This window comes from Amphiura filiformis, chromosome 3 (assembly GCF_039555335.1).
Source record: "Amphiura filiformis chromosome 3, Afil_fr2py, whole genome shotgun sequence".
Classification (NCBI taxonomy): domain Eukaryota; kingdom Metazoa; phylum Echinodermata; class Ophiuroidea; order Amphilepidida; family Amphiuridae; genus Amphiura; species Amphiura filiformis.
In genome coordinates this window covers 29,016,126-29,041,163 of record NC_092630.1, presented here as the reverse complement: position 1 = coordinate 29,041,163, position 25,038 = coordinate 29,016,126, and the positions used below count along the sequence as shown (strand labels likewise).

The following is a 25,038-nucleotide window of genomic DNA, read 5'->3' as shown; positions in this document are numbered from 1 at the left end:
ACCATATTTATATTGCATATGTAGGCAGGTACGGGTTTGTTTTGGGTTGGTTTTAGGGGTTTAAAATCTTCTGGGGTGAGTCAGCAAAACCAGCAGCAACTTGACGTAATTTTATGAGAAGTTTACACAACTTTGGGTAACTTTGCATAAACTATGGGCAGCTAGCTTTGCGCAACTTTACAAAATGTTTAGGAAACTTAATGCAACTTTCCGCAACTTTGTAAAATGTTTTGGCAACTTAATGCAACTTTGCAAAATGTTTAGGCAACATAATGCAATTTTGGACAACTTTGCAAAAAATTTAGGGGCTATTTTTAAGCTTTTCTACCGGTACTTTAATTTTTGAAAAGTTTTATTATATCAATTCTGTGATTGTAAACTTTGGGAAACTCCACTCCCATCATGAATTCTCGCCGAAGTTCGTAACACGCGAGAACAAAACAAATGCACTGGCGTCGGTTTTATAACGATGGCTGTGATTGGCTGAAGTTGTTATTATCTGTGACTGTGTACGCTACGATCAACGGCCGGGACATTTAATGTGTGTAAATGTCGGCGAAAAAAGCCCCCAAAATTTACTTTAAGGACGCTTTTGATCAATCGTAAAAGGTACAGTAGAGTTTATTATACTTATAGTATTATATAAATGTATTTGATATTGTAATCTAAGTTAGCTGAAATGAATTATGTGATCGGGAAGTTTTGCCCGTGTCACGAAATGTATGTATGTTGTGTATAAAAAAAGTACACGCTGATTTACATTGCCATGTGTGCATGTAGCTTAGCTCGAGATACTCTACCTAAAATACAGGTTTACATTTACTATCTTACATTATCTTGCTGTATTTCAGCTAGAGCTCCAAACGACAAGCTTCCGGGTTTTTTTGGAGAACAATACTGTTACGTAAGATGAAGAAGAAACCCGCCTCGGAGCCCGCCCTACTCATTATTTCATTGTACTTATTGCAATATGCCTCCACACATTACGTAATCAACACAAAGCTTTTGTGAGGATTAGTGAGTGGATAAGAAATTGACAGTGGAGGATACGAAGGACACGCCGATTGTTAGTTGTCAATCATGAATTGCCGCATAGCGTATTAATATTTTACTGCATGGCATTCCGCAAACACCAAGACAAATTATGCCGTATTTTTCCAAAGATCATCTCATATGAAGTAAGCTGAATGCGATCTGTACTTTTGTAACATTCCGATCGCTTTTGATCACCTATTATCGGCGAATTTGCTTGAAAACACGTGAGTTCATGTTGTGTAAACATAATTAGCATAGACACAAATGAAATTACGATGCAATACAATGCAATTTGAATGCGCAGCAGATCTATAGAAATAACGTTGCCCGGTTTTATGCAGAATTAGACCCTGTCTGATGTAGCTGCAGCTCATGAGCAAGCATTCAAGTTGCGCCGATTCTGTAAATTATGTTTTGCTTTTTTTAGATTATTCCGTTAAGTACACAAGGGTGAGTCCATGGAAAATGCACGGTCCAGGGAGTCCACTTCTGTCACATAAAAAGATGATCAGAATGATGAGTGGAAAGTGACAAAGCATGAAAGAATTTGTGAAATGAATGAGTAACAGAGTAAAATACATCCCACATATTTCGAGAAATTCTTTTATAAATTAGGGGTTCATTCATAGGATTGAGGGCATGATCGCTGTTTATGCGCGAGGCGTGAGCCGAGGGCATAAACAGCGATCATGCCTAAAATCCTATGAATGAACCCTGCTCCTCTACATACCCAACATTCTTAGCAATTCAATACAGATGAAAATAATAAGGGTTTAGTTTAAATAACATTTCCATACCGTTTTCCTTCATGAGTTGAGTAGGCCTACTTGCAGGAAGCAGCTCGGCTCATGAGGTCAACGGCCGGAGTCAACGCGTGATACGCGTCATCTTTTTGCGCTCCAGCGTGAGATGGGCGCGGTGACATGCGATGCGCGTACGCAACACTAGCAAATCGTGGATCGTGTTAATTGGGTTCCAACGCTGCGTGGCGCAGCTTGTTTATGCCCGCGTACTGGTCATAAGCGGTATTTATGACCCGCAAAAGCGAGCGCAAATCCAATCAGAAGCGTCGTTATATATCGTGATTCGTGAGTATGTATGAATGCAGATTGCAGAATCGTGTCACAAAGGACAAAGTAAAAAGCTGTCAAATGCGCTTGAAAATCAGGGCCTAGATTTTGTGTCAGTTTGCGGGAATCAAAAACCATCTGATCTGAGTCGCTGCCTTCACTTTTTAAAAGTTTTACTGCATGAAATGAAAAAAATTGATTCTCGCAACAATTAATACGAGAATCATTACGAGAATCGATTCAGTGATTCTCATCGAATCTGAGGCCCTGAAGGCTGAAAATGCTTGATACGAAAGCGTAAATCATTGTCAAAACGAGCGTACATCAAGCGCTCTTGCTATGCTAAAGTGTTTTGCATTCATCGGTTTTGCATTCAGCTCTAAAATGTCAAAAATTGTAATTAAAACATGGATTTTGGAACAAAATAAAGCTTTGAAGAAATAAAAGGTAATATGTTCACAAACATGATCATGAACATGCATGATGTAAACCAACTTGCATTTCTTTCACATAATTTGTTCCATCCATTGCACTGAGCTATTGCAAGTTTACCCATTTCTCAGATCTGTGAAAGGGGACACCAGGCCTCGCGAAATCCCTGTTGGTTTGTACACGGCCTTTCACAGGGTTTGTATGGGTCATGCTAAAATGTGCAATTGAAAAACCTGGAAAGTCAGGAAATTTGTCTTTTCCAGGGAATATTTTAATACTCTATTATTATTTTTTTCTATTGTTAACTTAAAATGTTAAAGTGCGCAAATAATGAAACTTGCGTTTTTAACTTTCTGACTTAAAAACAATGTTTGGCATATTATTGCTGCGCAAATAATGAAACTTGCATTTTTAACTTTCTGCCAATTGTGTGCATATTTTTGCATTTTTCTCAAAAATTAGAGCACATTGGTGACAAGTAAGATATATAGGGGCAAGGACTACAACTACTGCACTGAAAAGTCGGCATCACAAGGCAATTAGTTATTGATTTATTGATCAAATATTGGTTTTCCCTCATTTTTGACTGTAACTCCACAACTGTTGTCTGTGCTAAAATAAAATTCCCAGTGCAGTAGTTGTAGTCCTTGCCCCTATAATATACATATCTTACTTGTTACCAATGCGCTATAATTTTTGAGAAAAATCCAAAAATAGGCACAAAATTGGGCAGGGGTGTAGTACCCCCTTAAACGATGTTTGGCATATTATTGCTGCGATCTTTTCTTTAAGACCACCCAAGGCAGCTATAATATTTGTTAAAATTACGAATTTTTCAAATTCAACTTTCACATCAAGGTTAAACATTGTTCCGCCAGATAAAAAGAGACCAATCCCAGAGTATCTATTATCACTGATTCACTGTCATTTTTCTTTCAACCATTTCTTACCAGACTGCCCAAACTTTTCGTTGTGAATAGATTATTGTTGGTTTTGTAATTTGACCTGAATTCCAAGGATAGATCATAGACATGCCAACATCAGGAGAAGCCAGGATTCATGCGTCGTCTTCCTATAATCTCAGGTAAGTCTGGCCAAAAGGCAGTACCGGTAGTACATAAGACCAGGCCTCAAGATATGTTTTTTATTAACATTTAAAATAGGGGTCAGTTATAGAGGGGTAAAAAAAGGGGTGATGTGTCAGATTCCTTAGGGCTCAAGCTTATTTGATGCAGTTTGATCTCCTGAGCATTTTGACACCTTTTTTACTGAAATCGGCCAAAACATTTCTTGATCAGGTGCCACTTATGATTATCTTCACAGTTACGATGTCCACTAAATTTTACAGTTGAAAGAGCGTGCACATGCTAAGAGCAAAGCGCCTGCATACCCTAATTTTGACATAAAACTGTAGTTTCCAAGAATACGGATGCCCTGAATCGTATGCAACTTTCAAAAATGGATTCTTTGGCACCAATAACATACAACACCAATATCAATAGAATAGGCCTAAGGCATAGAATAAATTTTTTGATGCAAAATGACAATTTTCAGACCCCTGACCCCCCCTGGTTGAAAAAGTTTTTTGGCTGGCACCTTCTCATTTTTTGGCCGATTTCAGTAAAAAAGGTGTCAAAATAAGCTTGAAAATAAGCATCAAAAGCTTGAGTCCTAAGGAATCTGACACATCATGGTTGTATAACCCAGTACTATAAAACTCAATAATCAATCATATATGATTTTGTTAAGGGGGTACTACACCCCTGTGGTAAATTTGTGTCTATTTTTGCATTTTTCTCAAAAAATGATAACACACTGGTAACAAAAGGTATGTATATTATTGGGGCAAGGAATCCAATTACCGTACTACACTGAAATTTCAGTGACTCAAGACAAGCGGTTCAGTATATGATAGGAAATGAGGTACATCCTAGCGGTACCTCATTTCTTATCATAAATAACGGACCGCTTGTCTTGGGTCACTGAAATTCCAGTGTAGTAATTGGATTCCTTGCCCCTATGATATACGTAACTTTTGTTACCAGTATGTTATTAGTTTTGAGAAAAATGCAAAAATAGACACAAATTTATCGAGGGGTGTAGTCCCCCCTTAAACTTGCATTTTTGTGCAGAATTTGGTATACGACATGTCATTCCATTCCACAACTTGGAAAAAATTATAAAAAGCAAAATAAAATCATCTAACAATATTCACGGCAAAAATATTGTGAATATGTTACGATCCCATGTAATCAGGATATATTAGTCATATTTTTTTGTAATCGGTTTATCTTTGCAGGTCCAGACCACTTCCAAAGACTAAGCAAGCATCAGTGGCCAACAAGGAGAATGTCGGCAAAAGAGGCGTGTCAAATTCACGCATTCCAACAAGGAAAAGGTTTGTTATAAATCATACAGAGTGCATCAAAATGATTGGTACCCATCAGTAAATAAAGTTTATTGAAAAGCCTGCTTCTTCTGAATGTAACATTGGATCATAAAAATGACCACAATAGTTAGTTTTATGACCATATACAACATTTATCCATAAACTAGGTAGATCATGTTACATTTTGATTTGGCAGTCTTGAACAAAATCACTAGAAACTGATCATTTTGATACAGCCTGTATAACTTGTACTGTAAAAGTAGAAATTTTCGTGAGGTTTTTATTTTCGCGAATCTATTGAATCAATATCAATATCAAAATTGACAAAATCTTCAAAATCGGGAAAATATTGACTTTTACAGTAACTACAGATTGTCTACTTTGAAGTACGAAGTAGGGTAGACTCATTTTGCGTAAGCGTATGTTTCGTGGCGTATTAAGACACTCATGCATTTGTGTGCGACTAGCAGTTACGGACATGTGTCAATTCCTTTTGACATTACAGCGCATCGAAACTATAATTTACTGCATCCTTTACTTCGTACTTCAAAGTGGACAAACTGTAGTTTAATATTTCCAGGAGGAAGTGATGTACAAAATTTTTGTACATAATTTTTGCCAAAATTGTGTAAATTTTGCCCTAATTATTTTGTAAGTACACCTTTTCAGCAGCTAATCGGAAATTTTCATAGACATCATATGAGGTTTACAAACAAAAACACAGCCTGAGTGCAACAAATCACACACTTGCAACACCATGTTCGATAAGCAGATGACACTGTGGTGTACGATTGTTCACACCAATCACATACCACATTTGTTTGAACTTGACGTAACGTATTTGAACATGGTTGAGTAGATGCGTTCAAATTGCCAGAAATTGATTGGTTGAGTAATCCAGTCACCAGATTGCAATGTGAAATGAAATAGTAGCCCTGACATTCAGTTTTTATTGATTACATAGCAAACTACCGGTAAACAGCAGCAGTAGAAAACCACCCGTATCATCATCAGGTGGCTCATCTGGGACAAAGACATCAAATACCAGGGTGAGAGGTGTGCCAAACTTTGAGAAGCTGCACAAGAACTGGCAGAAGAAGTTCCAGCAGGTGAGTTGGCTAGACAGAGGAGTAAGATAAGACAGAGCGCGTACCACCAGTCAAAGTCTCCGCCTCATCCGATAATGAGGGCCGATTGTTCCATGAAATGCGACAGGCAAGACTGCTACGCAATTACCGCGTATTTTCATGGTCTATCGCGTAATCGCGAAAGCACGCAACGCGTATACGCGAAGGCACGCAGTGCTGGCGTGATTGTTTGACACAGCACGATCGAACAATCGGCCCTCATGAATATGCGAGCTGGTACCATACAATACACGGGGACTTTGACTGGTGGTACGCGCTCTGTCTTATCTTACTCCTCTGTGGTTGGCTACTATAAAAGTGGACATTTTTTGCACTACATTTATTTTCGCGCTTCAAGCTGCTACCGTGAAAATAACAAGGCATGATATATTCCTTTTTGTGTATAGGTCAATTTAAGCAAACTTAGAATTGCAAATTTAAAAACAATGGAAACAGTTCAAAATTTCCACTTTTACAGTATTTATTAAATATGACGTACCCTGGGAAAAAATATATAATTAAGGCATTGTGTTGCTTATTGGGTAGATGAATGGTTAGTCATCTGTCCATTTGACTGTCCAAGCAGAAGCAATATCATTTAAAAAGGAGGATGGACCTTGACCCCTCATGCCCTATCTGATGAGTTTCAGGACAGTTAAGCATGATGATATTTTTGCGGCATTACAATTTCACGTTTTGAAAAGAACCGAGGTGTTTACTCGGTGTGACATTTTCATGAATGTGCGCATTTCTTTACAATAAAGGCCTATATGGGAAGTAAAAATATGTGTGCATGAAAATTTTGTGAATCAAAATTTGAGAAATGTCACATGATCTGCTCCATGGGGGCCAAAGGAGGCATTTTTGAAAATTGAGTTACTATAATTATTACCTTGCAGTAACATTAGGCAACAATATACTGAAAACACCAAAGGTCTAGTATAGTTGGTTATAAAGTTATGAGGTTTTGTGATGTGCATTTTCTTATTTATTTTATTGTTTTTTACTCCATATTTTTGCCTTTATCTGAGTTTCAAATTTGCCGCCTTTGGCCCCACAAAAATTTAATTTCATGCTTGACAGTATTTCAATCCCTTATACAAGAGCTAAAATGTCCCATAGAATACTGTGTGATTACAGTGTGAATGATATTAATAAGTTGTATAATAATATTATAGACCAGGAAAACATAACTGATGTTGTGTTTATTACATTTTTCAGGGCAAAGCAGTAACCAAGAAGCCATGTACACGGGTAGGTAAATATTTAGATTATTTTTGTCTGAGAAATGATAAGCGCTGTTGATGGTACTTGACAGCCAGGGAGGGGCTTAATGTTATTTGCTTTCAGCAGATCACCAAGTAGGCACTGTGCGACTAAAGCCCCAACTTTTATTGAGGGGAAATGAGAAATTCAAACATAGTTATACTTAACTAAATTCACTGAACAGAGCAGCAATGAAGCATTTCAATGTATTGTCAAGGTGTGCCAACTAAATGTTCCAAGATTGTTTGATAGGGTATTATCATAACTTTACATGCGATCAGAGTACAGTTTCATTGTAAGTGAGTTAAAGTAATAATTTTCAACAACAATTTTGATTTACTCGTACCCAGAAATATAAAAAAATTAGACAAAAAGGCAATGTGACATGCACATGACAAACTTAGGTAAGGTCCAATTAGAGATATAAATTATCCAGATTTTCTGAAAAAGGTTTTGAGGCTGTAAATATATTTTTTTCATTTTTTCAATTATTCAGCATAAAAAGAACAAACAAAAATATTTTCTGGGGGGGGGGCTTGTACTCAGTAGATTTTAGTGGACGCGCTCTGAATAATGTTCTTGGTCACATGTGACACTTTGGAGCCAACCATATGAAGTACAGATTAAAGTTGATCAGTTTCAAATGTTTTCGCCAGCCACTAGCTATAAATGGGACATTTCTAATTTGATGGTTTCTTCACCTACTTTCCAGGCACATGAATTTGATTTGACTCGACCAGGAACACACTTCAAGGGTGCGTACTACAGCGGCGATGACCATACCGATACCGAAGATGAGTTTCAGGTAGACCAAGATGCATTGCAGAGTATCTTGGATGATAGAGGGCTCAGTAATGATGCCATTACTGGCAGATCAACTGTGGCCACTATGGGTAAGGAAGATTATCTCTTTGAATAATTAGTACCAACTTTTTTCGCTACTTTCATTGCTGCAGGGCATGTATTTTAAAAAGAAGGAAACCCCATTTGGTATGCACACTCCCTGTGCGGAAGATTAAGGTCATGTCTTCCATAAGGGGTGTATGGATTTTAACTGGAATAGAACTTGCAATATGGATTTAATGTGCCAATTGATGAAATCACCTCCCAAACAGTAGGAAGTTACTTTCATAAGAGAAACGAATAACAATTCTCAAGTGACAATGCCTTTCTTTTCCTCAAAATTCAGAGCTACAACTTTGTAGAAATAACTAGAAAAATCATCGTTTATAACATGATTGTTTTAAGTATCTCGTTTTATTCCCTCAACACAGGTGGCGGTAGATCAAACAACACCAGAGCAGTGGAGCACAGACAGACCCTGGGAGCCTTGCCTACCCATAGCAATGCGTATAATAAATCGTTGTCAGCGGCAAAGACGCCCAGACAGGCAATGGGATTTTCGGCACAGAGGAATAAATCCAGGAAAAAATCACTTGTAGATGAGCAGCAGCTAGGTATGACATCTTGTAGAGATAGTAAGGCCTAAAAAAAAATTGTTTGATTGGCGTAACCCGACCTACCCTAAAATTAGGCCCGACCCTAACTTTTCTTTCTTTTTTTGCAAAACAAAAATAAGATTTAAAAAAATAAATACATTTTTAAAAAAAGGAAGAAAAAAAGTTCCAAAGCCTTTATCAAACGATATTTACAGCTTAAAAAGTAAAAAAAAAAAAAAGAATCCCGACCTACCTACCCTAAAAAAAAAAAAATTTATGTTACGCCAATCAAACAATTTTTTTTAGGCCTAATTAGCTGTCTGCCAAAGTACAAATGCAGTATATGCTTTGGTAATTGGGCTATTCCATTTAAAATCCACACTACCCCTGTGGAAGATTTTGGAAATATCTTCTACAAGGGGAGTAGGAATTTCAAATGGAATTAGCACATTAGGCAGCTCCATTTTAAACTCATCCTCCCTATGTGGATGATTCAGGTTGAATCTCTCTCAGAGTTTGTATGAAATTCAAATGGAGCTGCCTGATGTGCTAATTCCATTTGAAATTCATACTCCCCATGTGGAAGATATTTCCAAAATCTTCCAAAATCCTCCCTCTGTGGAAGATTCAGGTTGAATCTCTCTCAGAGTGTGTATGAAATTCAAATGGAGCTGCCTGATGTGTTAATTCCATTTGAAATTTGTACTCCCCCTGTGTAAGATATTTCCAAAATCTTCCACAGGGGTAGTGTGGATTTTAAACGGAATGGTCCATTACCACCAGATACTGCATTTTACTTTGAACTTTGAGAGCCGGTAAAAAGGTGGCATCTAAGCACTGTATTATTTACACACATTTCATCGCTTTAATGACAAAATCTTGCGTCTCACTTTTCGGTGAAATTGAGATTTTGTACTGATTTTATAGCTAGCAATTAAGCCAGACATTTTACTGGCAAAACCGTATGTTTATCTGCAAGGATAAAACCCACAGTCACCTTATTTTCAAAATTGAAAAACTTCGGTTTTTGCCGGCAAAGTGGTAAACCGGCAAAAATGGAAAAACAGAAAGCTCATAAACAGTAGCCCACAACTTTTAATGAATCATTCAACATATGTTTTGTCTCATCAAGTCCTTAAAATGAAAACATTTATATGCTACATTTGGGTTAAATGCACTTGAGCAATGAAAATGCATGCCTTTAATTTCTTAATATGTAACTTATAAATACAAAATCTGGCCTTACACTCGGAAATTTTATTTTTGTAACTGAATCATTTGTTTTGAGATGAAAAAATTGGAACTATAAATCACTTTTTTAGTTTTTGCCATTTTTGTCGGCAAAAACTGTTTTTGCCAACCGCAGTTAAACCACTTGTTTATTCCAACTGCGGCAAAACCTGCTCATTTACTTTGGACAAGGGATATAGCAATTTGAAATTAATTTGAACGTTCTTTTGTGTTAAATGTTATGCAGATGATTTAGAGTTTGAAACCGATGCTTCTGCCTTGGCAACCATCTTGAATAATGTTGGATTACAGCCTGCAAGGGACCACAATGGTATGACAAGACAGACCATAGCATCAATGCAGGCTAGGACATTTCAGGTAAGTTCATATGATGTTAGTTTAGACAACATAAATCTGAGAAGGAAACTCATTTATTTGTTTGTTTGTTTGTTTATTTGTTTGTTTGTTTACCCAGGTTGGTCCATGAGGGACACATGCTAATCCATGGGAAATCCATGGACCGTTCCAAGCTCATACTAAAAAAAGTCTGGATAGCCAGTGTAGGCTGATGTGGGTGGTTACTAATTCATTTTGTAGTATGTCACCAGACAGATGCATCTATAGTTTGAAAAGAAAATGATTCCAATCTAAATTAGGACATACGTAAGATTAATATAAGAAACTTGGACATTGTTATGTGAAATGGCAATAATTGCATAAAAAATACAATGCAAATAACAGCAACTGAATCTGTTGTGTTATGTCTGCCCTATAGTGCCAGCTATTTTGAAAAATTTTCACATAAAAAATGGGTGGGACTATACTCGGACGAATATGGTAATTCTCAATTTTAATTTTGAATAGCTGCCCTTGGAGGTTTATATCTAGTTATGGTTCAGGAGTATGGTTGTAGGTAAGAATCTCACAGATGCACTATATAGTGGCACCTCATGCAGTGGCAAGGTTTTCACGCTTCAGTGAACATCAAGAGTACTCAGACAAAGCTGAAAGTGAAACTAACAGCTGTCTCATGAATAGCAATTTGCATGCCTAATAAAAGGACTTTGTTATTGACTTGTCATTCTTTGTGGCTCTTGTCATATCTGGTGACTTCATTCATTCATATTTGTATGTGGTTCTTATTATTGAGGTACTGCAACTCAAAGCACTGGTTAGGGTGGGCATACATGTGCAGGGAATTCAGTATCGAAGTTACGTAATGTTACTATGCCAACGGGATCACGCGCCAGAGTAATGAACTACGATCGAAACAATCACCACACAAAGTATATGGTACTCGAAGGATATAAAAATAGCGTGATCCGGTAACCAAGAGAATTACGTAACCACTTCGATGCTGAATTTGGTTTGGTGTGTGTGGGTGGTTGCATTGGTGCGAAATGGATTGTGAAGTAAGTCTTGGGTTGTTGGTTATAGTGGTTGATGCTTAATGATGGGTCTAATACTATAGGTTTTATGATGGTTTAATGGATTGTTTGGTTTGTAATCTGTTCCTCAGGTAAGTTGGCAATTAAATGATCGGATCATTGATGTATCAGCAATTGTCGGACCTTTGGATTGAAATCAACTGATAGTGTAAAGTCATTTGTTTTTTCTTGCCATGTAATGTTTAAATGTTTCATATATAATTCCAATTCTAGCTTCAAAAGGTAAGAACACACATCTACAACTAAATTGAGCAAATCAAAACAATATTTTAGTCGCTTTTTATGAGACAATTTAACTTCATTTTGGTATTTTAAATCACACCAAAATGAAATGCAAATTGGGTACAGGAAACCTTTTAAAACACTTTACAAGGTAAATTTTAAAGGGGCATGGTCCAATCTTTTCATGTTGTGTTTTCTGTCTTACATTGAGGCCTATCATTTTAATCTGTTTCCAAATTTGTGGTTACCAGTTTTACCACAACAGTTTTTTGTTCACACCATCTAAACAAAACTTATCTTGGGTGTTAAATTTTACTTGGGGTAATTAGACAAATATGAACTTTCATCTGATACCAAAATCTTAGGTTTGATGAAGAAAAATGTGGGGTGAGGCTGTCGAGAGAGTCACATCCACAGAATTGGAGAAGGAGAACCCGGACTCCCTATACCGCCATGGGGAGAATATTGGGGGTATTTGGAGACTTACTAATGAAAACAATTCTGCATCTCATCTGAAGCGTCTCTGCAATAGCATGCAGATCGCATGAAGTGCGTCTCTCAAATGCGCCCATTATTCATGTTGCGCTTGCATGACAATGATTGCCTCGAGCGTATTTTGAGGGAAACCCCCAATTTTTGCTCCATGCCTGTATCAAGATGGCGGTCAAGTCCTGTTTCTCCTTTTCTAATTTTGTGGTCACATCCCTCTAAAACAGAAGTTATTCATTAATTGTAAAAATGAGTGTCTTTTATTAACTTTTGCAGAGGAATTAGGTTTACTACCAGGCAAAAGGGGACAGGGATATCACCAAGGTGTATGAAGATTTTGCCAGGCAGACCATCGGTGGCGCTTTATCTCCAACTGTTGTGAAAATTAGAGAGTTTGCACTGTCGCAGACATTACCCAAGAAACTAGCAGGTTAGTGTAACCTATGTATGTAGGCCTGGTGGTTATACATTTCATAACAAAATGAGGCCCATCATCGACATGTCTCGCCAGCTCTTGGCAGCCCTGTTTTTGTCATAATTATCACAACCACAAGTGAATGCAACCTAGTACTGGTACCCAGCAAATTCTTTAGACAAGAATCCTGCCCTGTATTCTAAATGTAAGCCTGTATTCGTGTAGTGTCAAGGGATTATACAGCTTTATTCTGGCATGTTATTCCCAACATATTTTCTCTTACCTCTCACACAGGGGGTGTGTTTTACGCGCCATGTGTGAATTTCACATTCAGTTTAATTGTACGTCTATGGAAAGAATGTCCATGACTACTTTTGTCAGTCAGCCGTTAGAATAAGATTTGATGACATAATGGGGTATTCCAGTCGAACTCCATACACCCCCATGGAAGACATGAACTTACCTCTCACACAGGGGGTGTAGAATTCAAATCGAGTAACCTGTTCATGTTACCCCATTTGAAATTCATACTCTCTCTGTGGGAGATTAAAGTCATGTCTTCCATAGGGGTGTATGGATTTCAACTGGAATAGCCCAATGAGGAATGAAGGCCATAATTTAATGAAGGGAAGAAAAAATCCTGTTTTTACAACAACAACAAACAACAATATGTCATAAACTAAAGGTCTCTTATAGTTATCATGTATCGTGCCCCATAAATTCTCTCATGTAACATGTTACATTTTCCTTTTCAGCTTCTCCACATCACAGCCAGTCAAACCAGCTACACAGAGCTGCGTTATTTAACAATGCAGCAGCTAGCGGAAGGCGCACACCAGGACGTGGCATCACACGTCCAAAAACTCCTGGCACAGTAAGTGTCCCGGCAAGAACATATGTGACCCCTCGGCACAACTGAGCCCGGATGTCGCCAGTGCCACCTATTGAGATATGCTCCATCGAACTTAACAATAAACAATAGGAAACAAAGGATTTATTGACTGTTTTATTGATTTTTCACTACTTAAATGTCAAGTACTATAGACATGATATACATCATTTTAAAGCTAATTTCAAGCAGAATATTTTGGTTGAATATCTCAAAAATGATGATTGGCGACTTCAGGGCTCAGTTGTGCCGAGGGGTCACATATGTGTATGACCCAATCTGATCCACTCAGGCCAAAGTCGGAAATTTTGAAAATTGAGTTATTAGCATTACTAACATACTCAGTACCTACACTTACTGATGTAGAGTCCTCAGGTCTCTTGAATACTTATATATGTCTATTTTACTGTTTTTTCTCCTTACTTTTTGCTTATATCTCAGTTTTCATTATTGTCAACTTTAGCTTGATTGGATCAGATCTGGTGTATATTCTTTGTCTGACTTGATCAAGCAAAATCAGTGAAGATGAATGGAATGCTGAATGATAATATTGGCCAGTAACATGCTAAACTGTCAAAAACAATAGTGAGATGATACAGCATATAAACACGTAGCACTTGTGGACACCACTCCTGTCTGACACTCTTTGATACTTTACATGGGGTACACCACCCAGGGTTCGAATTCGTTAAAAAAATTTGCGTAGCAGTTTTTGTCTAATTCATCATAATCAGGATACTTCCATATACTAAAGCACTATAAAAAGTGCTATACAAATGCAAAATTGGGTAGCAGTTACTTCAAAATGTGGAGCAAACTGCTTTGCGATACAGCCGAATTCGAACCCTGACACCACCATAAGATTCCACGGTCAAAAAGTGCAACCCATAAATAGTCCCTGTAAAATTTAGAAATTGAGCTTATTTGTTTTTAATTTGTCAGCCAATATGAGTCTTGAGATATGTTTCTTTGATGCTATATTAAACCGGGGATGGTTTTGATGGAATTATGAGCTGAAAAAATGATTTTAAATCTTTTCTGGCGGATTAATTGCGCAAATCATGTATCGATGTAAAATCCAAATGAGTTTTCAACAGCTTAGAAATCATGGGATGTGGTAAAAATGTCAATTGCAAAAAACTGATATTGTCCGATCCATGTTCAAAAGAAAATATATTAAAGCGTAAAGGATCATCCCATGACCATGCGCAGTCTCATTGCTCTATCTTTTGCAGAGAATTAATTAGAATTAGAAGTGATTTCCAAGAGTCTTTTTTGTATTTTATTGGGAAGCGTAATGGTGGTGTGCTTCCTTTATAGAAAGAATGGTGCATCATACACAGAATATAGCACAGCTTGTGGGTGGCCTACCTGATTGCATACAGAGTTGTAACGAGTCATGACTTGTGACTCCAGGTGAAATGAGACGACCTACTCGAGTGATATTTGGTGACTCAACCCCATTGAATTTGTACAGTGACTCAAGTGACTTGACTTGAGTTGAATCAAGCTAAAAATTAGTCCAAATAACTTGACCTGAATTTTTGGTGACAATCCTGATTGCACAACGTGCAGGAATTTATGACTTGCACTAACTGCTGTACTCTATATTTTGCATTGAAGTAGTCAAACAAAAAATAAGCAACGCATCCAAATAAATGCTAACTATTCCTAACCTAATTTGTATTAATATCATCATAATTATGTCCTTATTATTCTTCATGCATTTCTAGGCATCAAGGGTTTTAAACCCAAATATTCACAGGGCTCAGGAGCAGAGTTGTTCCCCAGCTTTGCGTGTTTCAAACCAGCCACGGTCTGCACTAAGGAAACCAAATGGCAACAACCATGTAAGTTAAAATTTGCACAAGGGTTACTACCACAGACAAATCACAAACAGTCACAAGTCCACCTGCTTGTTCGATTGTGTGTATCTTAAGGGCTGGGGTATGAACGTTTGGACAGTATTTATTGTGGGACATTAGAGCACATCGGACCTATCGAATTGCATTCTGAATACTGAAGAATGTCCTTCTGATATCAAATAATTTTGATTTTTTGAAATTTGCAATGTATACACATTTTATGGCAAATCATTCAAAATTGATATTTTTGATATTTAACAGTACTCGAAGTAAACTTTATAAATCTGATGATTTATATTTGAAGTGTATGTAGGTGGGATGAAAAGCCGACGATCAATTGAAAATTTTGACCTTTTCAGTATTGAAGCTATGGATTTTTTCCTAAAACACCAAAAAAAAATTAGGTCCTTTTGGGAAAAAATCCATATCTTCAATATGAAATGTCAAAATTTTCAATTGATCGTCGGCTTTTCCTTCCAGCTACGTACACTTTAAGAATATATCATTAAATTTATAAACTTTACTTCCAGGACTGCTATATCTCAAAAATGTGAAAAATATCAAATTTTATTAATTTGTCATAAAATTTGTATTATATCGTGATTTTCATAAAATGAAAATTATTTGATATCAGAAAGACATTCTTCAGTATTCAGAATGCAATTCGATAGGTCTGATGTGCTCTCATGTCCCACAAAAAATACTGTCGAAACGCTTCAAACGCTCATTCCAGTTCCCTTAAGAATAAAGAAAAGACCATAAAAATATGCGACATGTGCTAGCAGTTTCGTCTCTCGCACTTCACGGAGCGATCAGCCCTCATTATCAGGTGATGCTAATACTTGGATTGTTTGTAATTCATCTGTGGTTACAACTCAAACGGTTTTAAGATTATGCTTAGAATTTAGATGTTGACGTTTTCAGGTGGGGTGGTGCTCCTTATCTTTGCAATATCCCATTAATTATGTCACAAAGACAACATATTCATTCTAGTAGCAGACCCAGGGGTTTTTTTTGTTGCAAATATTGCAAAATCAGCCCACTTTTGACAATTTTTGGTCCTGATGACAGCTCCTCCGCCCATATTTTGACCGTCCTGGATCTGCAGTTGTATTCCTATATAATATTCCTTTACCCAAAGACATGCCAAAATTCTCCTAGTCCCACCCACATATTTCAACACTTGTTACATGTCTTTTTGTTAAATTTGAATGTAATATAAGTATGTAGACTTATGAATAGATATAAATAGCACCCCAACCGCAAAGTCCATATTCCTGTAGATTCATTTTTCCAAAATGCATGCCAAATACCAACAATCTTGGGCTTTGCCAACCCCCCCCCCCCAAACATTTGAAGATAGGAAATGACCCTTGATGCCTTGGTTATTTTCACAGGGTGTAAGTGGCACTGTTTGCTGGGCTGAGATTCTGAATTCACCTCCTGATCAGGCAGTTCCTGTAACCAAGGTAGGTCCATACTCATTTTGTTTACAATTTCAATCGGGTTTGGTGTGACAGTTGTGCCATCAACATTATTTTTTTCCTTCCTCATTTTGGGTGTTTTTGGCTTTACCTTTAGATAGATAGATAGAAATCTTTCTTTATTGAGGGTAAAACAGCTTCAGTGACAAGCACTGCTTTCCAAGCAGGCCCTCATACAAAGTACATTATAATATATACAGACATAATTAAAATTTACACAAGATGTACACATTAAAAAAAAGAAGAAAAAAAGAAAGGTATCAAGTTACTAGAAATACAACAAAAAAGTTATGTGATAATAATGAAATTGAATGAAAATTACAATATACTCAAGGATAAACTTTTCAAACAGGAGCTTGGTAAATTTTTGATTTGAATTGGCCTATTGAAATATTCTCCAACTCTGCTCTAACTACCGGAGATAAATTATTCCATGCATAGGCTGCTCTCACATGAAATGTACGTAGCCCTGAATTTGATTTAAATTTTGGCACAATCAATGTATTTGTACTATGATTTCTAGTTTGGTGGGTATGGATATCATGTACAAAGTTAAATTGAGAAGATAAGTATGATGGACTTAAGTTCCTTAAGCATTTAAAAATGAGCAATAATAATTGATTATGCCATCTATTATCTAGTTTAAGCCACTGAAGTGTTTCCATCAATTCATTTATTGGTGTTCTAATATCTGCAGAAAGTATTGATCTGGCCAAATTATTATGAAGAACCTGTAATTTGTTATGAAATTCAATTGAAAAATTTGACCAAACTGTGCTTCCATAGTCAAGGTGAGGAAGAACAAGGGCATTTGATAACATTACAGTGGTATGGAATGGAAGAAAGTGTTTTACACGCCTTATAATACCAGTTCTTTTTGAAACATTCTTACACATATAATCAACATGAGCTGACCAGGACAAGTTACAGTCAAATTTTACACCTAGATACTTAAATTCATCAACTCTTTCAATAATGTTACTATTATAGATAAGTTGAATTTCACTGAACCTTTCAAGCTTATGTTTTGTGCCAAATATCATAAATTTAGTTTTGTCAACATTTAAAGTGAGTTTGTTAGCTTTGAACCAATCAGCTACTTTACTTAGACATGACTCTAATTGCATTTGAAGATCAGAAACAGTCTTAGCTTTGCACATTAATGATGTGTCATCAGCATACATAACAGTTTTACAATTACAACCAACAACATCAGGCAGGCAATTGACAAAAATTATGAATAATAATGGGCCTAGTATAGAGCCTTGAGGAATTCCTATGTTGACAGATTGAAAATCAGAAAGTGTTGAGTTTACACTAACAGTCTGCGATCTGTTACTCAAATACGATTTAAACCATAAAAGTTCACTGTTCTCTATGCCATACTTCTGAAGTTTGTTAATAAGAATTTCATGGCTCACTGTATCAAACGCTTTCTTTAAATCAAGAAATATTACACCTGTAGCATATCCATCATCCATATTATTTAGAATGAAATCTTGAACATCAAGTAGTGTGGTGGAAGTGGAATGATTTGCACGAAAACCTGATTGAGCATTAGACAGTAGGCTTGCATTAGTTAAATACATACAATTGATCATGCACAGCCCTTTCCATAATTTTAGATAGAATTGACAATACTGAAATGGGCCTAAAGTTCCCTACATCTGTTTTATCACCTGACTTAAATATTGGTGTCACCTTGGCTTTTTTCCATTCATCAGGAAAAGTAGATCCACTCAATGACAGGTTGCAGATATGAGCTAGACTATTTGAAATGAAGGGTCCAGCCAATTTCAACAACCTGACATTAAACTGATCCAATCCTGGTGATTTGTTATTTTGCATATTACTAATATGATTACAAACAAATTCAGGTGTAATTTCATTAAATTTAAACTTATTTACTTTACAATATTGTCCAGAACACACATTATTACATGGACATTTGATATTATCATACTCATTAAATTTTTTGCCAAGTTGATTACCAATAGATGTAAAGTACTCATTGAATTCATTGGCAATCGCTTTATCATTTGATACACATGTGCCCTTATTGGAAATTGAAGTTGGTACACTTGAAGACTTATTTGGTATAATTTTCTTGATTGTTTTCCATAAGTTCTTACTATCATGCATATTATTAATAATAGCATCATTACAATAACTTTTTTCAGATAAAACCTCTTATTGTTGACTTTATTTCTGAGTGACTTTGCCTGTTTCCAATCCTCTTGATTATTTGTTTTATGTGCCTTTGCAAAATAATAGTCCCTATCTTTGCACAGTCTTTAATGCTCCATGTACACAAATACTCAGGAAAAAGTTAATTTCAGGCTTGTTTGAGGATTTATCAACTACATAAAATGGATGGCAGCTAAAGATCAGAAAAACTAATGCACAAGCATAGTTTTGACAATCTGCACAGCCAGTTACAAATTTTTCTTACAAAATAAGACATGAATTGATAAACACCATGGGAAGCCCTCAGATTTACCGAAAGCACCAGAGGGATTTTCCATGCGAATTTACCAAAGGCACCAGAGCCATTTTCCATGCAAATTTACTGAAGGCACCAGAGCAATTTTCCATGGGTACCCTATGTTGTTGCCTTGCCCTTGGTGCCATAAATTCCAGGCTGTTTTAAAGCTATAGAAAAGCATGTTATTGCCTACCCTTTCTAAGTTGCCTTGGACTAGCTACCCTTTCAAATTCCTAATTTGAGGGCTGACCATGGGCACAGGGCACTTGCTAGATAAATTTTGAAATAAAATCAATTGGGTTTATCTTCGTTGTAAAAGGCATATTGAAATTTGGTTTTATGTTGCCATTAATTGCCCCACATGATAAAATTGATTGCCTAGCAACTGGGATTGTGAGTGCCTGAGGTATTTTATAATTGCCCCAGCAAATTATTTGATCTTTTATTTTTATCCAATCCATGCAAATTTTCAGTTTTTGTGTACAATAAAACTTTCCTAGAGATTTGGACACAGACTAGCATCATCACCAGGTGACAGGCTGTCTGTAACCAATGCTTTCCCTAACTTAAAGCACCATGTGTTTACATCATGTTTGTGTGTGCTCTCTATAGGATGAATTGGCCACAGCGCTGTTTCCAGATGAGGATGTCCAGTATGCTGCACCATACAGTATGACACAGAAACGACACGAACAACTGAAGAGAATAGAGGAGGACACGTCTGTTAACAGACACAAAGTGGAGGTTTGTATAGCAGTTAGTTTATTCAGCGGTAATGTTGTTGTTGGTAGTCGGTGGTGTCATCTTCATTGTTATTGGGTGTATTAGGGTTGATATCCGCTGACGTGACCCAGCCGGTCTGATTCGGCCCTCTCAGATGTCTTCTTTAACAATGTTTCATATGATTAATAAAACGGAAAGTTGCAGATAATTTAACGACCTTTTGTTGTGATTATACCCAGACAAGATTGACTCGTTAACAATATTACACCCATGTAATATGCTGTGCATTTACAACAGATATAAGCTTACTTATATTTCGTCATTGTGATGTTGACGGCAAAAATATTGAAGTGCTCTTCCTGTGTTCCTTGCGGGTACAGCAAATACTATCCATGGCAATTTCGGGCAATTTGAATGGGTGTTCTATCACATCAATTTATTGAATCAAGTACAACAGGGATGCAAGTTTTCCCAGATTTCGGAAATTTTACCTTTTTATATTTTAACATTTCTGGAACTGGATGATGATATTTCATCATAAGAATGAAAACATTTTATAGGTAGGGGGTGATACCCCCTAGCCTATTCCCTGGACAAAATAAATGTTTGAAATTGCTAATTTTCAAGAAATTTAGCAATTACCCACTTGCATCCCTGCCAGGTAAAGGCAATGTGGTACGTGATTGGTGTACAGGTTCATCGAACACGCTGTCGCCGGTGTGGTTGGTTGCAGTGTTTTTGTTTACAGCACGCAACATTTATCAGAACTGAATGCAACGTCACTGTTGTGTGGCTGGTTACTTATATAGATTGGTCATGCGTGCATTACGACGTCATACACTTGTGGGGCGCACAGGATGCATTCAAATGAACATGTTCTGTCTGAGATAAATACAGACTGCAGAGGAGGTTACTTGTGCATACATACTGGAGCTCGGTTGATGACGTCATCCTAAACATGTCATTAAACGCACCTGAATGTAATTGTTTTGAATTGTACAAAAATTTCACTCGAGTTACAACAAAGTATATAGTTTTCCGTACGCGTAAAATAAAATAGTCATAATTATTTTGGCTTTTTTTATTCCTTTGCTTTAGGAAATGGAAGCAGTAGAACTCCAATTACAGAGAGAGATTGAAAGACTTCAAATGGCAGAGGATGCTAAGAGTCGTACCCAAACCAGTGTACCTACGGAAGATCCCGCTTATTTTCCACAATATCCACAGTCAATACCCACTCCTCAGCCCAGTCTTGTCGCATCCCAGCCACAATATATTGGACAGCCTGCTCCCGTACAACAACCTATGCAGACCATGAGAACTATGCCACAAAATGTTTCAAATTTGGGACAGAATCCTCTTCAAGTACCAAATTTTGGTCAAGTTGAACAAAGTTTCTATTCCTCACAGACTGTATCACAAAGCTATCCAGTGTCCTCAAGAATAGCCAATCCTCCAACACGTCCTGAACTTTATCAAACTACCCTACCTGGTGCTTCCCGGTACGATGCACCATCATACAACATGGATGTACTGCAGCAAAATATCCAACCTCCTCAAACAAGCAGTATACCAAGACAAACCATCATGACTTCGGGACCTATGCAAAGACCGCTCGTCAATTCCTCCAGTGGCATTGGCTACAACTCTTTCCATGTGTCTCACAACCTTGCACAAAGTATGTCTGAGTCGGGATCAAATCTGATTGCTGAAAATCAGAAACTAATAACTCCTACCATTGTGAGTCAGCTCGGCTTTACTGACAGTAGTCGTAAAATGGTTCAACCTGCTACAAGTTTGCCACACACTGGTCAAGTGATGAATTCCAGATCAGCCCATCAGAATGCAATGTTGCAATATGGTGGTATTAATGGTACCATATCGTCTGCAACTGATGGTTTCAGCAGAAGATATGAAAGTCAGCTCCAAGCTTCATCTCTGCCGTCTTGGACATCAGGGTCTTCAAGTACATTGCAGACTAGCACGGTGCAGGGTGGTTTGTCAACTGTGTACGGTATGCCGGCAAATCTTGTCAGAAAGGACACTAGTCACACTGTTGTAAGTGCTTTGCCTTCCGGTCCTTTGACATCAGCGTTTGCGTGTGGTAGCCCAGTCCAGCCGGTGATCAAATCTACGATACAGCCAAAGTCGGCGGTTATCCAGACTCCACTTCCAGTGAAACCAGAACACCACTTCAAACATAAAGTCATGAAACAGTACACACCTGCAGTTCAGTCCACACAACGCCCCATAATGGACATTCCGATCCCGATCCAAACCCCTATGGCAATGAGAAATTCTACGCTACAGTCGGGGGTCAAGGGTCGGCTTGTGTCGCCGGTACCTCAAATAGCAACTCTACAAACTGGAAATAATGAATCGCAGGACTTTTCGAATGAATATAATTTATCCACTGCATCTTTGGAACCGAAATTGAAATTGGACTTTGACGGGGTTGAAGATACACCTAGCGTCAGTCACATGTCAAGCGTTCCAGGAGTTAATGGTAACATGGGGACAACTAATCATGCTGCATCTGTATCTACGAGTTACCCGAGTGTGAGTCAAGGATTACAGGGCAATGAACAGAGCATTGACCTTTTGACACCAGGGATGAGACTGAAAGGACAGTGGAACAAGAATGTTGCAGGTGAGTCTAATTTTGCATAAATTAATTTCACCGAAACTCTTGGTTCGAGAACCGCCTGTTTTTCAAATCAGGATTTTTGTTTGTTTTGTGTTTTGGTATGTTTTTATGACAAAGGTATACAGCGGTAATTAATGTCTAGTAGAAACTATGGGCACCAAGAGCTGTTAACCTCTTTTTTGACACTGACCCATGTATAGGGAAGGGTATTTCTGATGATTTCTGGGAGGGTGAGTTAGCGCAGCGGTAGTTCCCTCGCTTTGCACCACTGAGGTCCCGGGTTCAAGCCCCGGCGCAGCCCAAGGACTCGTGTGCACTTGGTTTATCCCGATTCCATGCTCGCTCTCGCAGGTTTTCTCCGGGATCTCTGGTTTCCTCTTGTATTGCAAAAATCGGCGATTAGTTGTTTGGTTATCAAAAACTTCCTTCACCCAATGGAATTTGGGGAACTGCACAGATAATTGGTGGATGTTACAATCTTAATGCGGATAGGTGTGCCCCGTTCGGCAGCAACCTAGTTGATTGTGATGATTCACCATTGCAGCGAAATTACAGCGCTTTGAGTCCCCTAAGATCTGGAGAAAGGCGCTTTATAAATCCAAAATTTATTTATTATTTATTTATTATGATGCAGGCTGTTAATTGAACAAATGATCGCTGACAATATTTGATCTTGGGGTCTCGACTGCTAAGCTATGACATCTTTATAAAGACCATTTAATCCGAGACGGGGATCTAGTGTCTGGATGTTAGGTATTAGCTGGTATATAAGAGTTTAGGACTTGGATATTCTGTACCAAACATTGTAAACGTACTTGGCGCATACATGTGTGAAGCTGTGATACTTAGTTCAAAAAGTCAATTACGACATGTATTTTATTATGTCATTACACAATTTCATAAATGAAATGCGCCTGCTTGCCTTTGCAGTGGCCCCCTTACCTACAGTCTCTGGTAGAGAAGAACGGCACTTGTTTCCATTTTGAGGGGTGTGCACAGTCGGAGCAAATGACTGCCGTACTTTTCTGAAAGCTAGTGTAATATTACTGTTAACACATCACTGCATGATGTAGATGGCCTGTAATTACACATTGGCAACAAGATAAACTTATAAGTCCGCACTTTTGGGAACAATAGATGAACATTTATTGTGAACCGTTATAATTTGATTTTATTACTCTTCTTTGTGTGCTCTTGATTTGCAGGTCAGCTTTTTCACGATACACTCCTTGACGAGGAATGCGCCCTCTACACTTGCAGGCTGCAAAGCAAGTTTTTACCAAAGCCAGTGTTGGACAGGAATCATAATCCTGTAGCCAAAGTACTTATGGAAGGAGATGATATGGTAAGGAAGATGTATCCAAAATAATTTGAAAATCTGGATGGCAATGCTGACTGTGTTGGACATACACATAGGTTTGCGCCAGGTAACAGAATCGTACGCGTAATCACAATATTTTGCATTCCTGATTCATCATTCATCTTTCGGGTGTCTTGAGCCATGTGACTTTTTAGAGTTAAGAGTGAAATAATTGTTTTTAAACAATTGGGAGGAAATATTAAAAAGTTCTTTTTTATCCATTTCAAGTGAAAGAAAACTTCTTAGTGTGGATATGTGTCAAGAAATCTCAAATTTGGGCATGGACCATTGTGTTTCCCCTACAAGTCTGTAAATTATCAATGTACATGTACACTAATCATGATGATATTTTCTAATATACCTTGCATACTTATCTTCCTTGTTTCTTCTACAGCATTTCGTACCCATATCAGACGAGCTTCCATCAGCAAACACCGCACGGATGCTAGCAGGGTCAGCCTTCAACACCTATGCATCATGGTCATGATGTAGGGAACAGTTGGGTTATTTTTCTACCCTGGAAAATCATGTTTGTTTTGAGATAGGTGATGTTTAGAACAAACATAGTTTGTTTCTGCTGAGACCTTTCCATGTGTTGGACACTATATTCAACTCATTTAATATGTGGATCCTGAATACCAGAAGTCAGTTTGACCAAAATTAACTCTGTCATTGCATATCCTGGAACAACCTGTAGCGTACTTCACACCCGACTTCACACAGACGTTCTGTACTCTATGCTAATCGCTTGTGTCAAGGGTGCTAACAGACCACCTGCCTATTACAATTTTGGTCAAACTGACTTACGGTAGAGAAACCCAGTATCCATTATGGTAGCATATGTGGAGATTTACACTAGCTTCCAGATAAGTTCAGCAGTCTTTTGCTCTTGATTGATGCGAGTGCCAATCAGAACCCCACTTCCGTGTTTACGCTATGCACACTCTCAAAATGTGAGCAAGTGCCATTCTTCTCTGCCAGAGAAGACTGGGTTTAAGTGCATATCGACTGCTCAGTGCCAGA

General features: G+C 37.7%; 1 protein-coding gene across 2 annotated transcripts; it reads left to right on the top strand.

Annotated features, from left to right (window-relative positions):
• Positions 1-484: 484 nt before the first annotated feature.
• LOC140148321 (uncharacterized) lies at positions 485-24,916 on the top strand. Of its 2 annotated transcripts, XM_072170230.1 has the most exons (13): positions 485-609; positions 3,491-3,621; positions 4,837-4,935; positions 5,891-6,035; positions 7,275-7,307; positions 8,032-8,212; positions 8,594-8,776; positions 10,236-10,366; positions 12,424-12,577; positions 13,318-13,436; positions 15,185-15,301; positions 16,714-16,785; positions 19,898-19,968. In XM_072170230.1, exons 2-9 carry the CDS (start codon positions 3,569-3,571, stop codon positions 12,430-12,432), a joined length of 834 nt encoding a protein of 277 aa, XP_072026331.1. In that variant the 5' UTR covers positions 485-609; positions 3,491-3,568; the 3' UTR covers positions 12,433-12,577; positions 13,318-13,436; positions 15,185-15,301; positions 16,714-16,785; positions 19,898-19,968. The 2 variants fall into 2 exon arrangements, with proteins under 2 accessions (XP_072026331.1, XP_072026330.1); XM_072170229.1 differs by lacking the exons at positions 485-609; positions 3,491-3,621; positions 4,837-4,935; ... (3 more) ...; positions 8,594-8,776; positions 10,236-10,366 and adding exons at positions 21,107-22,658; positions 23,861-24,000; positions 24,410-24,916 and having other exon boundaries at positions 12,430-12,577; positions 19,898-20,029.
• The last annotated feature ends 122 nt before the right edge of the window (positions 24,917-25,038 follow it).

Bases quoted from the DNA above. Each gene is read 5' to 3' on its own strand.
- LOC140148321 (XM_072170229.1), top strand. From the start codon at position 19,958: ATGACACAGAAACGACACGAACAACTGAAGAGAATAGAGGAGGACACG. The intron at 20,030-21,106 runs GTTTGTATAGCA...CCTTTGCTTTAG, and splicing joins TTAACAGACACAAAGTGGAG to GAAATGGAAGCAGTAGAACT. The intron at 22,659-23,860 runs GTGAGTCTAATT...CTTGATTTGCAG, and splicing joins GTGGAACAAGAATGTTGCAG to GTCAGCTTTTTCACGATACA.